At 30.8% G+C, this 15,717-nt stretch overlaps 1 protein-coding gene across 1 annotated transcript; it reads right to left on the reverse strand.

The window, feature by feature from the left end:
- Positions 1 to 2,506: 2,506 nt before the first annotated feature.
- Positions 2,507 to 7,225, reverse strand: LOC111412488 (B3 domain-containing protein At4g01580-like). Its single transcript, XM_023043427.1, has 4 exons — positions 7,163 to 7,225; positions 6,730 to 7,077; positions 3,126 to 3,179; positions 2,507 to 2,590 (listed from the first exon to the last, which is right to left on the reverse strand). Exons 1-4 carry the CDS (start codon positions 7,223 to 7,225, stop codon positions 2,507 to 2,509), a joined length of 549 nt encoding a protein of 182 aa, XP_022899195.1.
- Positions 7,226 to 15,717: the final 8,492 nt, after the last annotated feature.

A 15,717-nucleotide genomic window follows, 5' to 3' on the forward strand; every position in this document is an offset into this window, starting at 1 on the left:
TAAAAGTGTACCCTTGTATGGACCTTTCAAGTGACTACCGTCAACGCAAACTACGGGCCTCAAGTACTGCATGTAACCACGAATGCTTGCACCAAAAGCTAGGAAGAAGTAATGGAATCTATCGCGAGAATCAAGTTCGATGTGGGTTACCGTCCCCGGGTTATTCTCACCTAGTACGTGACAGTATGAAGATAGTTTCTGAAAACTGTCCTCCGGTGTCCCATGCAGCATATGTAAAGCGGCCACCTTTCCCCTACGTGCCTTGCTGTAACTTATTTGGACACCGAGCTCACGTTCCATGTCACGTGCAATAGTGCTCGGATCATACGATCGGTTCGGATTATCCAATTTTTCGAAAATATGCTCGGCAATTACAGCACTCGTCACATGTCGATGCGCATTACTGCGAAAATCGATGAAACATGTGTGCACATTATTGAATTTACGGATCACAAAGATTGTAGACTGCCTCACAGTAGAAGCACGTAACATCCACTTGCAACTGCGGTCGGCGCATACAACGGTTAACATCTTCATGCTTGACCGGCTCACCCGAAATTGGAACTTGTTTTTCAAAGCAAGTGCACGAATTTTTGAGTACAACTCTTTCTTCCTGAAGAATATTTCCTTTTCGGCAAGATCGGATGTAGTCACAGTTCTCATAAATTCATATCCATCTGAATCGTTGGAATGTGACAAAGAGTGCTCGTCCTCGACGTCAACAGAATTAGCAGCCTCTAAACTAGGTGATGGGTTATCCAAGTTCTCATCTAATGGTGCACTCCCGTTATCATACTCATGTGTTTCAAGTGCATTATTGTTTGAGACACTATGCATTCGATTCACCAAATCATGTTCCACATTTTGCTGAACATCTACCGCGACAAACGAAGGATCTTCAAAATTTGCATCCCTTCCCATGTCAACACTTGGGAGATCGGATTCCAAAACAGTAACGCAGATAGCACTTTCCTTATGCACTGATACGTACCAATTTAAGTCTTCATTGTCGCATATTTCAGCCAGAGGTATATTCAAGTTAGGGACTTTGAACTTCAATTCAATTTGAGCACGGGGATCAAGAATACCAAGTTTCTCCTTCAACCTTAACATAAGTTCGGCTACGGTAATACTTCTTGGCACCAGAATGGAAGTAGTTTTGTCCCCTCTCCACTTCCATTCGTCATCCGTATGAACAAAATTTCCCCCATGCAACACGACGAATCTCAAATGATTATTCATATATGAAATGTTGGGATTGCAATGGTAACAATTCGGAATCAATATGTTGGCATTTAATAGCATGAAACTCACACTTCGTAATACGTAAATCAGTACAATAACAAAAGTTCAAATCAAGGGTTTGTATCGTTTTGAAGTATCCAAATTGAAAGTAATATTCTATAACTCGGCAGTTTCGAAATGTCAGGTTCGACATCTTAAACGTCTAACCCGACGATTTGTAAATGTCGAACTCGACAGTTTAACTGTCGAGAATGTCGGGAAGCAGACGGCAGTGAATTTCTGAAGTTTCTTCAACACATCATATTAAGTGTGGTCATTATTATTCACCTACCAAATGACATAATGAAAATGGCATATTGGCCTTGTCATTAAAGAGACCTTAATGGTGGTAATGGAAGAAATTACTCGATGGTGATAATGGCATTTTATTAAGGATCCAAAAAAATCAAACAAATGAATGTATAATACTTTCAAAGTAATTTCAAATAAATATGCCCATGTTATATTTAATATGTACAAATACAAAGTTATAAAAGTAATATAAATTAATTTGTAATTGCTAACCTCTCAAAGTGGATGTAGAATGCAACACAAATGTCTTCTTGATCAATGAAAATGAAGAAGATGGAAAAGATGTAGGGTTTCTTGTTTTTGTTTCGTTTTCTAATTTATTTGATAATTTTTTATTAACAAAAATTCATATTAATCAATAAAATACACATTTATCCATGTTTTCTATCAAGTCAATGATTTTCCTTCACATCAAGCATTTAATGCTACTAGAAATGTGTGATTAAGGGTATTTTGGACTTTGCACCCCCAAAATGTGACATTTTTGCTCACAAAAAGTGAAAATGACATTTTTTTTTTAACTTTCATTTTTGGTGACAATTTTGTAAATTCCCCTAAATAAAAAATAAAAAAATAAAATCCTATTTAACTATTTTCAAAAATCAGAAAGTAGAAACCAAACCATAGAAATTCATATTCATAGGAACCCAAAATTAAAACACTATGGCATCAATCAAATTAAATCCAAAGGATACAATTGAAATAAAACTCCAAAAGTGCAAAATGTTGAAATAACAAGTAAAATGTGGTGCTTAAGTAAGGCCTAGGATAATCCTGTGTCTTTTATGGACTTTTATCCAGGTATTAAGATTACTTTATTTGCCCCTACCACAATTTTCTAGAAAAAACAAGTAAATGTGGTGCTAAGTAAGGCCTGGGATGATGGTTTCTATTTCATTGTATTAACTGCCTACCCACTTCCCAAGCTTCCACTCGAACGGGGGAAGCAAAGCTTGGGGGATTTGTAGAATGAACTGTTGGCCCCTTGGATGCCCTAAAGTTATAAAAACAATATGAACATTCATAGTCCACCGGTCAAAAGTGCATTTTGACCAAATAAACCTTTAATTACATTCAATTTGTCAACCTAATAAAGCTGTGTAATCAAATCATCAACCCTAAAAATATAATTTCTTTTGCTAATCAATCTCAGTTCATGGTTTTGATCTGGTCAGTTTTTTATGTCAAATTACAACGAAAGCCATAAAATGGGAGACAAAGCAAGAAATTTCAAACCAGCTAGTAAAACTTACTGTATATCCCTACTATATAAAAAGGGAAATGTGGAGAAACTGTTGAAGTGAATAGTATTTTATTCCATTTTATCTCACTGTAGCTTTTTTGTTTTTATCAAGTGGGGGAGTAAAAACGACGTCGTTTGTCTTAGTATATATTTTAAGACACTATTGAAGTGAATAGTATTTTAATCCATTTTATCTCACTTTAGAATTTTTATTTTTTATTTTTTTGAAGTGGAGGAGCAAAAAGGACGCCGTTTGTCTCAATATATATTTTATTATACAGTGTACCTTCAAATTTATTGCAACACGCAACTTTCCATACTTCTTACCAAGTCTCATCTTCTTCACTCCATGCTCAATAAAAAAAATATTAGCTCAGTATATTTCTAAAATGTAAAGAGTTAATTATAAGTAAAAAAATTGCTTCTAGTTTTTTAAGTGTAATAAAAAAAATTTATCATTGTAGTTAGTTATTATATATAAAAATATATTAGCTTAAAAAAAATCTCTCTCTAACTCTCCGTGCATGTTTTTTTTACTTTATAAATAATTATTTTTTTATCAATTTAAATTTCTTTTTAATTCTTTTCTCTTCCAAATAAAACTTAATTTTTTGGTTTTAATGAAAAAGTTACTTGTAAGTTAAAAAAATTGAAGAGAAAAGAATTAAAAAAACTTTTAAATTGAAAAAAAATTATATATAATGTAAACTAAACAATGCAAATATAAAACAAAAAACAAAAAAAAAATTAAATTTCTCCGTGCACGGAGACATATGGAGACAAAAATTTGTTTCCCAATTTATTTTTTTTAACTTTATAAATAATTGTTTTTTTAATCAATTTAAATTTCTTTTTAATTCTTTTCTCTTTCAAATAAAACTTAATTTTTCAGTTTTAACGAAATAATATTTATATTCTTTATTTAATTTTTGTAACTTTATTTTATTTTGTTTTTATTGTATATTTTTTTTAGAAATTGTTTTAAATTTCTTTTTTCTTCATATTATAAATATATATTTTTTTAGATTTAAAATTCTTTTTAATTCTTTTAAATCGACAGTGTTTTGTTCCACTTTGTCTCGCTATAGCATTTTTTAAATGCGAAAATCACATCTTATTTTCTTCTTCTCTTCTGTCTTCTCTCTGTGTAGTTCTATCAAAAATCTATGAAGAAAAGTTTAAACAACATTCGAATATAAATTACATTTTCCAATTCTTAAATTTCTTGACAAGAATTGACGCAACCAAAAAGAATTAATCGATGCAAAATTAACAAATATTTAAAAGCATGATAACCATCTAAAATTTACAGAATCCAACAAGATTCCCATTTAACAATGGAAGAGCACATTGTGTTATAATTAAGAGATTGAGAATATAATTTTTTTCAATATGTATATTTCTTCCTGTATTATTATTTTGCTGTTGATTTTTGTTTATTAGCACGTTTCCAATAAATTTGGCTAAAATTTCTTAAAAAGCAAATAACCTTAAAATTTCTCTAAAAATCAAAAAATTGGAGTTGTTATTAACTTAAAGAAAAGAAAAAAATTCGAACAAAGTGCACAGACTACACTCTTCGTGCATGGAGAGTGTACACGTGAACCATTGAATTTAACATCACATGGATCAATTATCAAAAGACAATACCCATACAACATTGAATTTCTGATCAATTATATTAACAAAAGACAGCACCCATGCATTGTTTTTATTTTCCTGGTTATATTGGTTTTATTTTTGGCCTTGTTAGCCTAAACATCAACATTGTTTGGTCGGATTTTCAATTCAATAGGTTTTTTTGAAATTCTCCAATCGATGGAGAATTTTACAGTTTTGATACGCTGTGGATTGTTAACTTGGCATTTAGATGAATTGTACTTTTCATGGGTTCTTCGGTTGGAGAATCTTTTCAAGGAGTTTTCGTATTTTTGAAAAGGTTTTATGGTTTTCACTACTATATAAAAAGGGCAATGTTAGTTACTGTAGAAAAAACGGTATATTCTACCATTTCACACACTGTAGCAACTTTTTTTCATCTCTGGAGCAAAAACGACGCCGTCTGCTCTTCTATTTTCACACACTGTAGCAATTTTTTTCCATCTCTAGAGCAAAAACGATGCCGTCTGCAAACCAAAAAAAAAAAAAACTGCAAGCTACAGTGAAGCACCCACTTGTCCTCAATTAAGTGGATCTTTCTTTCTTCTTCTCCATTTTCACACGCTACTGTCTGTTCTCTCCATTTTACGATTCTTCTCTCTAAGTTTCATTGGGTCCTTTCTTTTCTCCATGTATATGTATACTATTTCTATTTCTATTCTATTTTTTTTGACGTATACGCTAATCTGTTTTATACTTTTTTCAGCTATTTGCTTGGTATCTAATGCTAGGATTTTGGTGTTTTCAGGCTGCTTTTTTCTAACAAGTTAGTTCCTTCTTTTTTCCCACTTATAGTTTGTATTATTTTTTCAAATTGATTTCTGTGGGGCTTCCAATCTGTTGTGGACTTTTGTGTTTGTGTTCTTCTTTTGATTGATTTTATATTTTGGGTTTGAATATTCTTTTCTTTCGTAATCCTGAGGCATCCTATAGTTCGAAATTTATTTATTTATTTATTTTTATTTTTTTGGGATTTCTATATTCTGTGCTCCAATTGTTGTGCTTATTGTATTTGCTTTCTTTGTTTGTTCGATCATTGACACATATTTTTTTGGCTCTTACTAGATGGAATAACGTTATTTCTGCTGACCTTATTGTAGTTTGCAGATAGTGGTGGAGAATGTTTTCAGCTTCTCTTTAGTTCGTGATAATAGTAATATCTAGAGATTTTTCCTGCGATGGTTTTTGCAGGGGAAATCTACTTTCATGTGATTTGATTTTTTATTTTTCTTGTATAGCGTTGAACCTCGACGTTGATGTTGATTTGTTGTACACAAACTCTGGAGTGAACTAGGATTGTTTATTATATATTTTGTATGGATTGATTGAGGTCTGATTGTTTTGAATTTTAGTTCTTATTCTTGTTTTTATTGAAATTTTTGGACGCTCTGCAACTCAATTTCATTTAACGGAGTTTGATTGATTTTTTTTTCTTGCATTTTGTGTGAATTGTTTCATTTTGAATTTTTGCTGTTAATGTTTTCTTCTTTTTGGGAGGGGGGTATGCAATTGATCCGTATCAAAATATAAAAAAATAAAATGAAATATACGCCTATGGTGGTTTCTATATAAATGAATATAAAACAAATGTTTTGGTGAAACAATGTATCTATTTGCATAATGTGTGTGCAAATTTCTTATGAACATTATACTTCAATTAAGGAGTTCCAATGAAGGAATGGTGTTGTATTGTTCAATTTTAGATATTTGGGAATCATTAAAATGTGGATGGAATGGATTGGTAAATAAGAGAGTAAATAGAATTGGGTGTAGAAATAGCAGAATAGATTAACATGGATTAACATGAAAATAAAACATTTTCGATGTATACAAATTCATTTAGAAGAAAGTGAAGAGGTCTCATAGACGTGTCAAACTTCCACCAACATGGTCTTTTTTGTAAACGATAAACTTTGGAGGTTCACTGTTTAAAAGTTCGAAAATACATGTATCGCCCATTTGTAATTCTTTTTCTGTAAAAAAAAATAAAAATCTGTCCAACCTATAGTCATACATCTTATTAGACCGTTTGGTCATAAATTTGTGGCGAGCTCCCAGTTGTGATGTAAAGAATCATGGATTTGAACACTTCGTACACCTCTTGGTAGGTGGTATCTAGAGAACTGTCTTGGTATACACTGAAAAATCATGAATGAATAAATTATTGTTCTTGGAATCAAATTTATGTGGAAGAGATGAATGTAGAATGAGATATTAAAGATGACGCCTACAATTTTTCGGTGGCTATTGTGATGAGGTGTTAGTGTTATTCCAAATGCAGGATTATCTGTATGTGAAACGTTGTATTCTTCAGGAACATCAGATTCATATGTGACCTCTAATCTAGAATGGTCAAAAATGGTCATATTGAATGTGGAGTTTCCGTTATATTCAAATATCAAAACATGAGCATCCTGTAAATTATGATGGTCAAAAAATTGTTTCCATCCATCGGCAAAATATATTCTTCCATCATCTCTTTCCAATCGTATTGTGACAATTATACCATCATATGCAGTTACTTGTACTGTGTCACCAAGTTGGTGTCTCCAATCGTTGATAAAGAATCTGGGAAGCATCTGTACATATACATTAAAAAGTATAAGAGAGGTATTAAGAGTGCATCTATTCAAATGTCAGAGAAGAAACTGTTGTGTGACTAACCAAAAGGGTATTATGGTTTTGTGAAGGAGTAATGATTATGAAGAAACGATGTAGCACCTTCATTCTGTCTCGGCATACTACAATGAAAATTTTGTTAGAAGAACTCTGTTATTTACGTTGTGGAGGCTCTGATATAGATTTTAAGGTAGATTTTATAGTATAGGCAAGTTATAAAGTTTGTTAATGGAAGTTTCATGTCTGTAAGATAAACTTTGTATATGATTTAAAAAAGGAAAATATCTTGTATGTCGTTGTAGAAGAATATTATGAAGTTTGGTAAGAAATTCATGATTTGTGTTCGATTTTTAATAGAATTGAATATTGAATTTAGTCCATCTATATTCAATAAACACGATATAAGTTAAAAGTGCAAAATTTAGTTTTGAAAAAATAGCTAGGATAATCAAGAAAGAGTAGATAGACACCTGATTTTCTTTTTGTTGAGCACCTGCAAACAAAGATATGTAAATCTTTTATGTGAGAAGAAATTTAAGGTAAATTTTGAAAACACGATAAGCTATTTAAGTTAGAGGATATGTACTTCCTCTATTTTTTTTCTTTTTCTTCAGATTTGACAGGAGGTTTACGGGTTGTAGAAATGGACAATATGTTACCGAAAAAGTTTGATCTTACTCTTCTCAAAAACAAAAGTGAGGAGAAAAAAATTATTGAACTATCATGTGAGTGACTATTTGATCTTAACATGTTTCACACATTATTTGATTGCACTCAAAAAGTTACGATTGGAAATGTGATTAATGTGTCTATTATTTATCTGCATTTTTGCTCATTTGAAGGATTTATATAATCTCTGTATATATAAAAAAAAAATTGATTTATATTTTATATATTTATTTTAGGAATCACATCTATTAAAAAAATTAAGTTGATTAAATGAAATTAAATTGTTGTACTAAGAGCCAGTAAAAGAAAAAGAAAGACAAAAATGAATTTTGATCCTCCGTAATTACAGAGGCACGTTGAGCCTTTGTAATTATGGAGGTCTTGCCCTTTGAGCCTCCGTAATTACAGAGGCATTATTTTTTCCTCCTTTTTCTCTTAGCTCTTATTACAATAGTTCAATATATTTTTTTTTTGTGGACATAATTTTATATGAAGTTATATTTTCGTTTAAACATGAGTTTCTTCTGTTGTATGAAGTTTAATCAATAGTCGAACTTTCTTAACAGTATTTTTAAAATTTTGCAATTTCTATTTATGTGATGATAAAAATTTATAATATATAATATAGAAAAATGAATAAGTATACTTATTTTTTTAAAATTCTTTTAATTGTAGTACTTAGATTAGTATAATTTATTCATTTCTCTGTCTGTGTCATTTTCATTTTACCTTTTGAACGGAAAAATGACGTTGTTTTCCTTTCATTCGTGCAAGCACTTATCTTTATCCTTATTTTAATCATTATTCTTATTTTCGTCGTCTCTTTCCCATCCCTACCATTCTTCAGTTTTCTCTCTGTCTTCAAGTTACGTGTATATTTTGTTCGACGATAGACCTGTTGTTGTTGGTGGGTTTTATTTTTACTTTTATTCTGTTTTTCGATATATTTTCTATTGTTCGGGTCTTGGAAGTGTATTCATTTTTTGACTTCTTTTGTCTGAGGATATTGTTTTCAATATGCATTCTCTTAGTTATGTTTCGAATTTTATTGAGTTAATTTTTGTGGTTTCTTTCTTTCAGCAATACAATGGGTAAGCAATATTTGACGTCTACATCTGTACAACTTCAAGTTCTCGGATCTATATTTAATCAAGAGAATAAAACTCCAAGCAAGTCAAGGATCACGCAGATAGTCTTTGAATTATCGTTGCATGAGCAAATCTCTGATATGAATGTTTATAATTGGTTTAAGAGCGGACGTGCTCGTTTAAGAATGCTGGACTTATCCAAACAAGCACACGATTATGAACTTGTAATTCAGCTAAGGGTACAAAAAGACAAATTGCATAAGAGACATATAGGTATGATTTGTTGTTTAAATGTGATTTCTTGTTGATTTAATATTTTTTACTTTTTTTATGTAATTTTAACGTAAATATTTAGTATTACAGAAGTATCTACAAGTTCTACACATATGTGAGGAAGAAGGATGAGATGCTGTCCTGAGTTCACAGCAAGTTTCGTAGATTGAATATTTTTTTTATAAATTTTTTTTTGCATCCGACTATTTATTTGGTTATGTTGTAGTGCACTTCCTTTCATCTTATTTTGTAAAATTATTTTTTAATCCAATTTTTTGCATTTTTGTTGTCTTCAGCGATTTTATACTAATTTTATGATTCTAGATTCTATTGATTAGTCTGTCGAATTACAGAAGGATCTTCGTGTTCATGAAAGCATTAATGTGGAAAAGCAATATGAAAATGACAATATGCAATTTCAATGTGGTTCACATGTTCCTATTATTTTAGATCGTTCTAAGAGAATTGATATACAAAATATTGCAATTGAACCTTATATTCTTTCGTCTTGTACAATTTGTAAACATTGTGGTGCAAAAAAGTTTTACGAAAAAAGTAAGGGTTTTTGTTGTTGTGATGGAAAGGTTAAATTACAGCTAAACAATGTTTTCCCTGAATTGTATGAGCTATTTACTTCTACTTCATGTGAGGCGATTGCTTGTAAAAAAGTTGCTCGTACTTACAACAACCATTTTACATTCACTTCATTTGGTATTAAATATGATAAAAATTTGTGCAAGAATAATAGATGTGTATATACGTTCAAAATTTAGGGATAGGTATATCATTTTATAAATCCACTTCTACCTACTGATGAAAATCCTACGTATTTGCAGTTAAACTTTTACGATACTGATAATGAAATTAGTAATAGAATACAAATTTCAAATATGTTAAGTGAATCAATTTTGAAAAAGTTAATAGATATCTTAAAGATAAATCCATATTATCGTTTCTTTCGATCATTAAGTGAAGTTTCTAATTTTAATTCATGTTGTATCATGCTGAGGTCTGATATGAGTCTCGACCAGAGAGTATATAACATGTCATCATGTGAACAGGTGGCTGCAGTATGGGTTGATGAGGATCCATCTGCAAGCATAAAGACTCGTGATATATTAATTTATGGACATTCCAATGCACATAGAGTAAATTACTACTATGGCTGTTATGATCCACTTCAATATCCATTGATATTTACCTATGGCGAACCTGGATGGCATGAAGGTATCGAAAAAGTAAATTTGAATACTTTAATAGTCCATGAAGATTTCATACAAATCAATCACATTGATTCGGCCGAACAACTTATAGAGATGGAAGATCGTGGTAAGCTTTATTACCATTAAAGTTCTTTAATATTTTTAGAGCGCATAAATGTATTGTCATTTCTAGATCTGTCTTTGTGACTTTAATTTTTTTTCCTTTCAGTTATAAAGAGAGGTGAGAAACGAATTATTGTGTCGTGCTGTGAATATTATTGCTACAAACTTCAAATCAGACTTTCAGATAAGTTTGTATTCCTTCATACATGCAGACTTCTACAACAATATATAGTGGATATGTATGTTAAGATTGAAATTGCGAGATTAGATTATTTTCGTAATAATCAAAAGACAATACGAGGTGAACTTTACCAAGGAATTGTAGATAGTATACAAAATGGTGAGAATAGAGGCTATAAAGTTGGCAAATCAATTGTGTTCCCTACAGGGTTTATTGGGGTCCTAGAAATTTAACTAAAAGATATATGGATGCAATGTGTTTAATTCAAAGATATGGAAAATTTGATGTATTTTTAACAATAACATGCAATCCAAATTGGCTTGAAATTAAACAAGAATTGAGGCACAATGATAAAATACAAAATAGGCCAGATTTGTTAGCTGGAATATTTTGAGCAAAACTTGAAAAACTAAAAACAGATTTAATAGAGAAATTCTAGGCCCTATAGCTACCTATGTGTATGTCATTGAATTCCAAAAAAGAGGTCTACCTCATGTTCATTTTCTCTTGATATTTAAAATGAGTTTTAAGATTACTAATTTTACACAAATTGACGAAATTATTTCTTATGAAATACCGGATCCAAAGAGAGATCCTCACTTGCATGCTACTGTGGTCAAATATATGATGTATGGTCATTGTGGACAATTAAATCCTATAAATGTGTGCATGAAAAATAACCATACTTTTAAAAACAAGTATCCAAGAGAATACATTTTGCATACTTCATTAGGTAGTGATTCATATCCACTTTATAGGGGTCGTGACGATAGTGTTACTGTTAGGTTCATAGGATCTGTACTAGACAATTGATGGGTTGCACCATATAATCCTTATATTTTGGCTAAGTATGACTGTCACATTAATGTTAAAATATGTTCTTCTGTTAAAACAGTCAAATACTTATACAAATATGTATATAAAAGACATGATCGTGTTAATTTTACTGTGAATAAAGAAACCAATGAGCATTATATTAATGAGATTTCGAATTATCAAACTGCTAGATGGATATCTGCACCGAAAGTTATATGGAGAATTTTTAGTTTTGATTTATTCAACATATCTCCTTCTGTAGTTTATTTGCAGTTACATATTGAAGATGCTCAGTTGGTTACATATAGTGAAACAGATGATTTATCAAAAGTTATAAATAAAGACTCCGTCCAACGAACAATGTTAACTGAATTTTTTAGAATGAATATTTCAAATGAAAAGGCACGAACTTTACTTTATAAGGATTTTCCTACATACTTTGTATGGAATACATATTTTCGAGTTTGGAGTCCTAAAAAAGAGTAAAATGTTATTGGTAGAATAGTTGTTGCTAATCCATCTGAGGGCGAGAGATACTTTATAAGAGTTTTATTGAATCATGTTAAAGGGCCTAAGTCTTTTTGAGATTTAAGAACAGTTAATAACATTGTTGTGCCTACTTATCGCGAAGCTACATTTTTACATGGTCTAATAGGTGGGAATAATTATTGTGAAATATGTTTAAATAAGGCGATCACCTATCAAATGCCTATATCATTGCGTCGCCTCTTTGCTAATGTCTTAATTTTTTGTAACCTTGCAAATCCTAGGAATTTATGGGTTAAATTTAAAGTGTACATGATAGAAGATTTTTTACATACAAGCATGACAGTATGTGATGCCGAGATTAGGGCTTTGAGATGTATAAATTCATTCTTGGAAGTTTTTGGTACAAACATAAATGATTTTGGTCTGGTAGATTTTGACGTTATTGTGAACGATCCTGATGTGTTAGCAAACATGATTTCAGAAGAGACTACAAATATTAATGTTTAGTGTGACATGCATTTTACAGAGAATCTAAATAAGGAACAACAATCTGCCTATGATGTTGTTTTAGACTGTGTTGTAAATAATAAAAATGGAGTTTTTTTATTGATGGTCCAGGAGGTACTGAAAAAACTTTTCTGTACAAGGCATTACTTGTTGTAGTACAATCTTGACAACTTACTGTATTAGAAACAGTATCATCGAGAGTGGCTGCTTCTTTATTGTCGGCTGGGCAAACTGGTCATTCACGTTTTAAAATCTCACTTAAGACAAGTTCTGATATACGATATTCAATAAGTAAACAATCATCACTTGGTCAACTTTTACAAATGACAAAATTAATTGTGTGGGATGAAGTACCAATGATTAATAGATGTGCTTTTGAAATTTTGAATAAAATGTTAGAAGATATTACTGAATGTGAATTGCCATTTGACGGAAATGTTGTTGTGTTCGAAGGAGATTTTCGACAAGTGTTGTCAGTAGTACAAAGAGGAACAAAAGATGATATCATGAAAGCCAGTTTAGTTTTTTCAGATTTATGGCAATATTTTACACAACTACCGTTGACCGAGAATATGAGAGCTAAATTAGATCCTTTGTTCTGTGAATATTTACTTAGAATTGGAAATGAAATTGAAAGAGAACATACATGTCACATGATTAAGCTTCCTTCAGATATAATAATAGATTTTGAGAGTGAATTTGAATAATTGAAAAAACTAATTGCTATTGTGTTTCCTAATTTTCACACATATGGTGACAATTTAAATAATATGATGAATAGAATTTTTTTTACTCCAAAAAATGAACATGTAGATGTAATAAACTATATGTTAGTTAAAGAAATTTTAGGAAAGATATTTACGTATTTTAATTTTGATGAAGAAATTGATAAAACAGAAGGATTTATTCGTGAGGACTTTTTGAATAGTCTAACTCTAAATGGCATCTCTCCACATGAACTTGTACTGAAAAGAAATATAACATTAATCCTTCAGAAGGTTTGTGTAATAGGACCAGACTTATTTGTCGAGAATTTAAACGAAATGTTATTTTAACTGAAATTGGAATAGGTGAATATCGTGGAAAGTAAGTATTTTTATCTAGAATTCCATTTATTCCACTTGAAGGAGATAAATATTCTGTACCATTTAAGAGAACTCAATTTTCCCTTTGTCCTTGTTTTGCAATGACCATTAACAAAGCTCAAGGTCAAACTTTAGATTTCGTTGGACTATATTTGCTTGAACTTGTCTTCTCACATGGTCAGTTATATGTCACTTTATCTAAAGTAAGAACAATAAAAAAACATAAAAGTTGTAATAAAGTCAATGGATGAAAAAAATCACACAATTGTTGCACAAAAAAATGTAGTTTGCCTTGAAATTCTGAATTTGATACATACTACTTAACAAGTCTATAATTACAAGTTTTGCTTAACTGGATTGTCGATCTATTGTTAGCCTAAAAGAGGATATTTTCTTTGTTAATCCATCTTGTGTCAAGGAGAATAACATTGAGCTATACAAGGTTAGTTATTCTTATATGTAATTATGCGTTTCAATTATACTTTACTTGTTAATACGTTTTTTTCTTCAACATGGTGCATACAAAAGGGTCATATCATTATCTTTAAACACGTCCTTCATAATATTTCATGTTCAACATATTTTTATTTATTTGAGTTTAAGTAGTCTTATTTTATGTACACATAAACTGATGTGACAAGATACAAAAGAAAGGATAAAAAGCACAACCTTATTACATAATATTCCAATCAGTATATTCTGATTATCTGCTACAATTAGGACTTACGGGGATGAAGAAAGTATTCGTTATCACAAATATCTACCGTAATCTTTCGTCTATATATGCTCATCCTATCCGACGAAACTGATTCAATTGGATATCCCAAAACAAAGCATTCTATATATTTGAGCACAAAAATTCCACAATTAGGCCTGTGGAAGAAATAGTTTAGTGTTAGATTAAATGACTAAGTTTGGGAAATTAAATATTCTGCTAAAAAACAAGCCGCTTAAATGCTTACTCATTGTTTGCACAGTTTAGGTAGGGTATAATCTCATGCTCCATTTGTTTATTCCTATGTTTCCTTATATCTCCTCTAGAAGAAAAGGTCGTAGTCTTCAATAATGCTTGTACCATAGTCAATGAAGCTTTTGCATATACTTTTACTTGATTCGGTGTGTGGACATTATTACTGCAATCATATATTTAGAATTTTTATTCAGGAATATTGACAAAGAAAAGGTATCAGCTATTGCCCAGATATGAGCACGGAATTAATATATACTTGTATCTCATCCAAGGACAACCAAATATAGGTGATTTGCCATTCACATAACTTTGCAAAAGAGTTCCATCTGGTTCACCTCTGGTTGTTCCCATTTCGGTGTCAATATGCCACATCATGTGACGAGCACATTCCATTTCAAATTTGAAATCCATAATTTCATATTCTTTCCAAACAAGCGGACAACTATCATTCATGAGTCGTCTCAATAGTTTTAACTCTAACTCAATGTTCTGACGAAATAAATAAATATAAATTAGATTATATATATCGACTATAAAATAAAATCTATTGTAATTCATAGACTTTACTTACAACAATATTTATGTCATGTTTTTGTTCCATTAGAGTTTTCAACATGTCTCTTCCGAAAATATTATTACTGCCATCGTCCAAGTATGCACTGTATGATATAATTTTAATTAATTTCAAATAAATCAAAAGAGAACTTGAACATTTGAGCTAATACGAGTAAAATTAGATTTGTTACCCAAATTAATTCTCCAATATAAAATTTTTAATTTTTATGTATCTTTCCATAGGATAGTCTTCCAAGGACAACCTGAAGATGATGAAGACTGTATTTGTTTCCCCTTGTTTTGTTTCTCTTTTATCGACCTTTCAGAGCTCTCAATTTGTTCAGCTGTTGATATATCCTTTTATTTATCACGAGGAACAACACTTGTATCAAGAAAGACATCTTGTTGCATGGAACTTATGATGGCTTCGATGTTTGATTTCCAATCAGATAATGTGTTCAGTGTTTCCTGATTTTGTTCATTGACACAGGATCTCATTGAACTTAAACTGGTGTCAATATAAGATTGCATACCCTGGTATCTATCTTCCTGCCACTTCTGTTGCTGTTGGAAAAATTGCCTTTGGTTGTCAAGAATATCTGATAATGATGTTGCATGTAATCTTCTTACCATTTTTTTACT

This window comes from Olea europaea, chromosome 16 (assembly GCF_002742605.1).
Source record: "Olea europaea var. sylvestris chromosome 16, O_europaea_v1, whole genome shotgun sequence".
In the NCBI taxonomy this organism is placed as follows: domain Eukaryota; kingdom Viridiplantae; phylum Streptophyta; class Magnoliopsida; order Lamiales; family Oleaceae; genus Olea; species Olea europaea.

Coding starts and splice junctions, on each gene's coding strand:
- LOC111412488 (XM_023043427.1), bottom strand. CDS start 7,225: ATGAAGGTGCTACATCGTTTCTTCATAATCATTACTCCTTCACAAAAC. Junction 7,078..7,162: donor AAAACCATAATACCCTTTTG/GTTAGTCACACA, acceptor GTATATGTACAG/ATGCTTCCCAGATTCTTTAT. Junction 3,180..6,729: donor ACAATAGCCACCGAAAAATT/GTAGGCGTCATC, acceptor CATGGAGTGAAG/AAGATGAGACTTGGTAAGAA.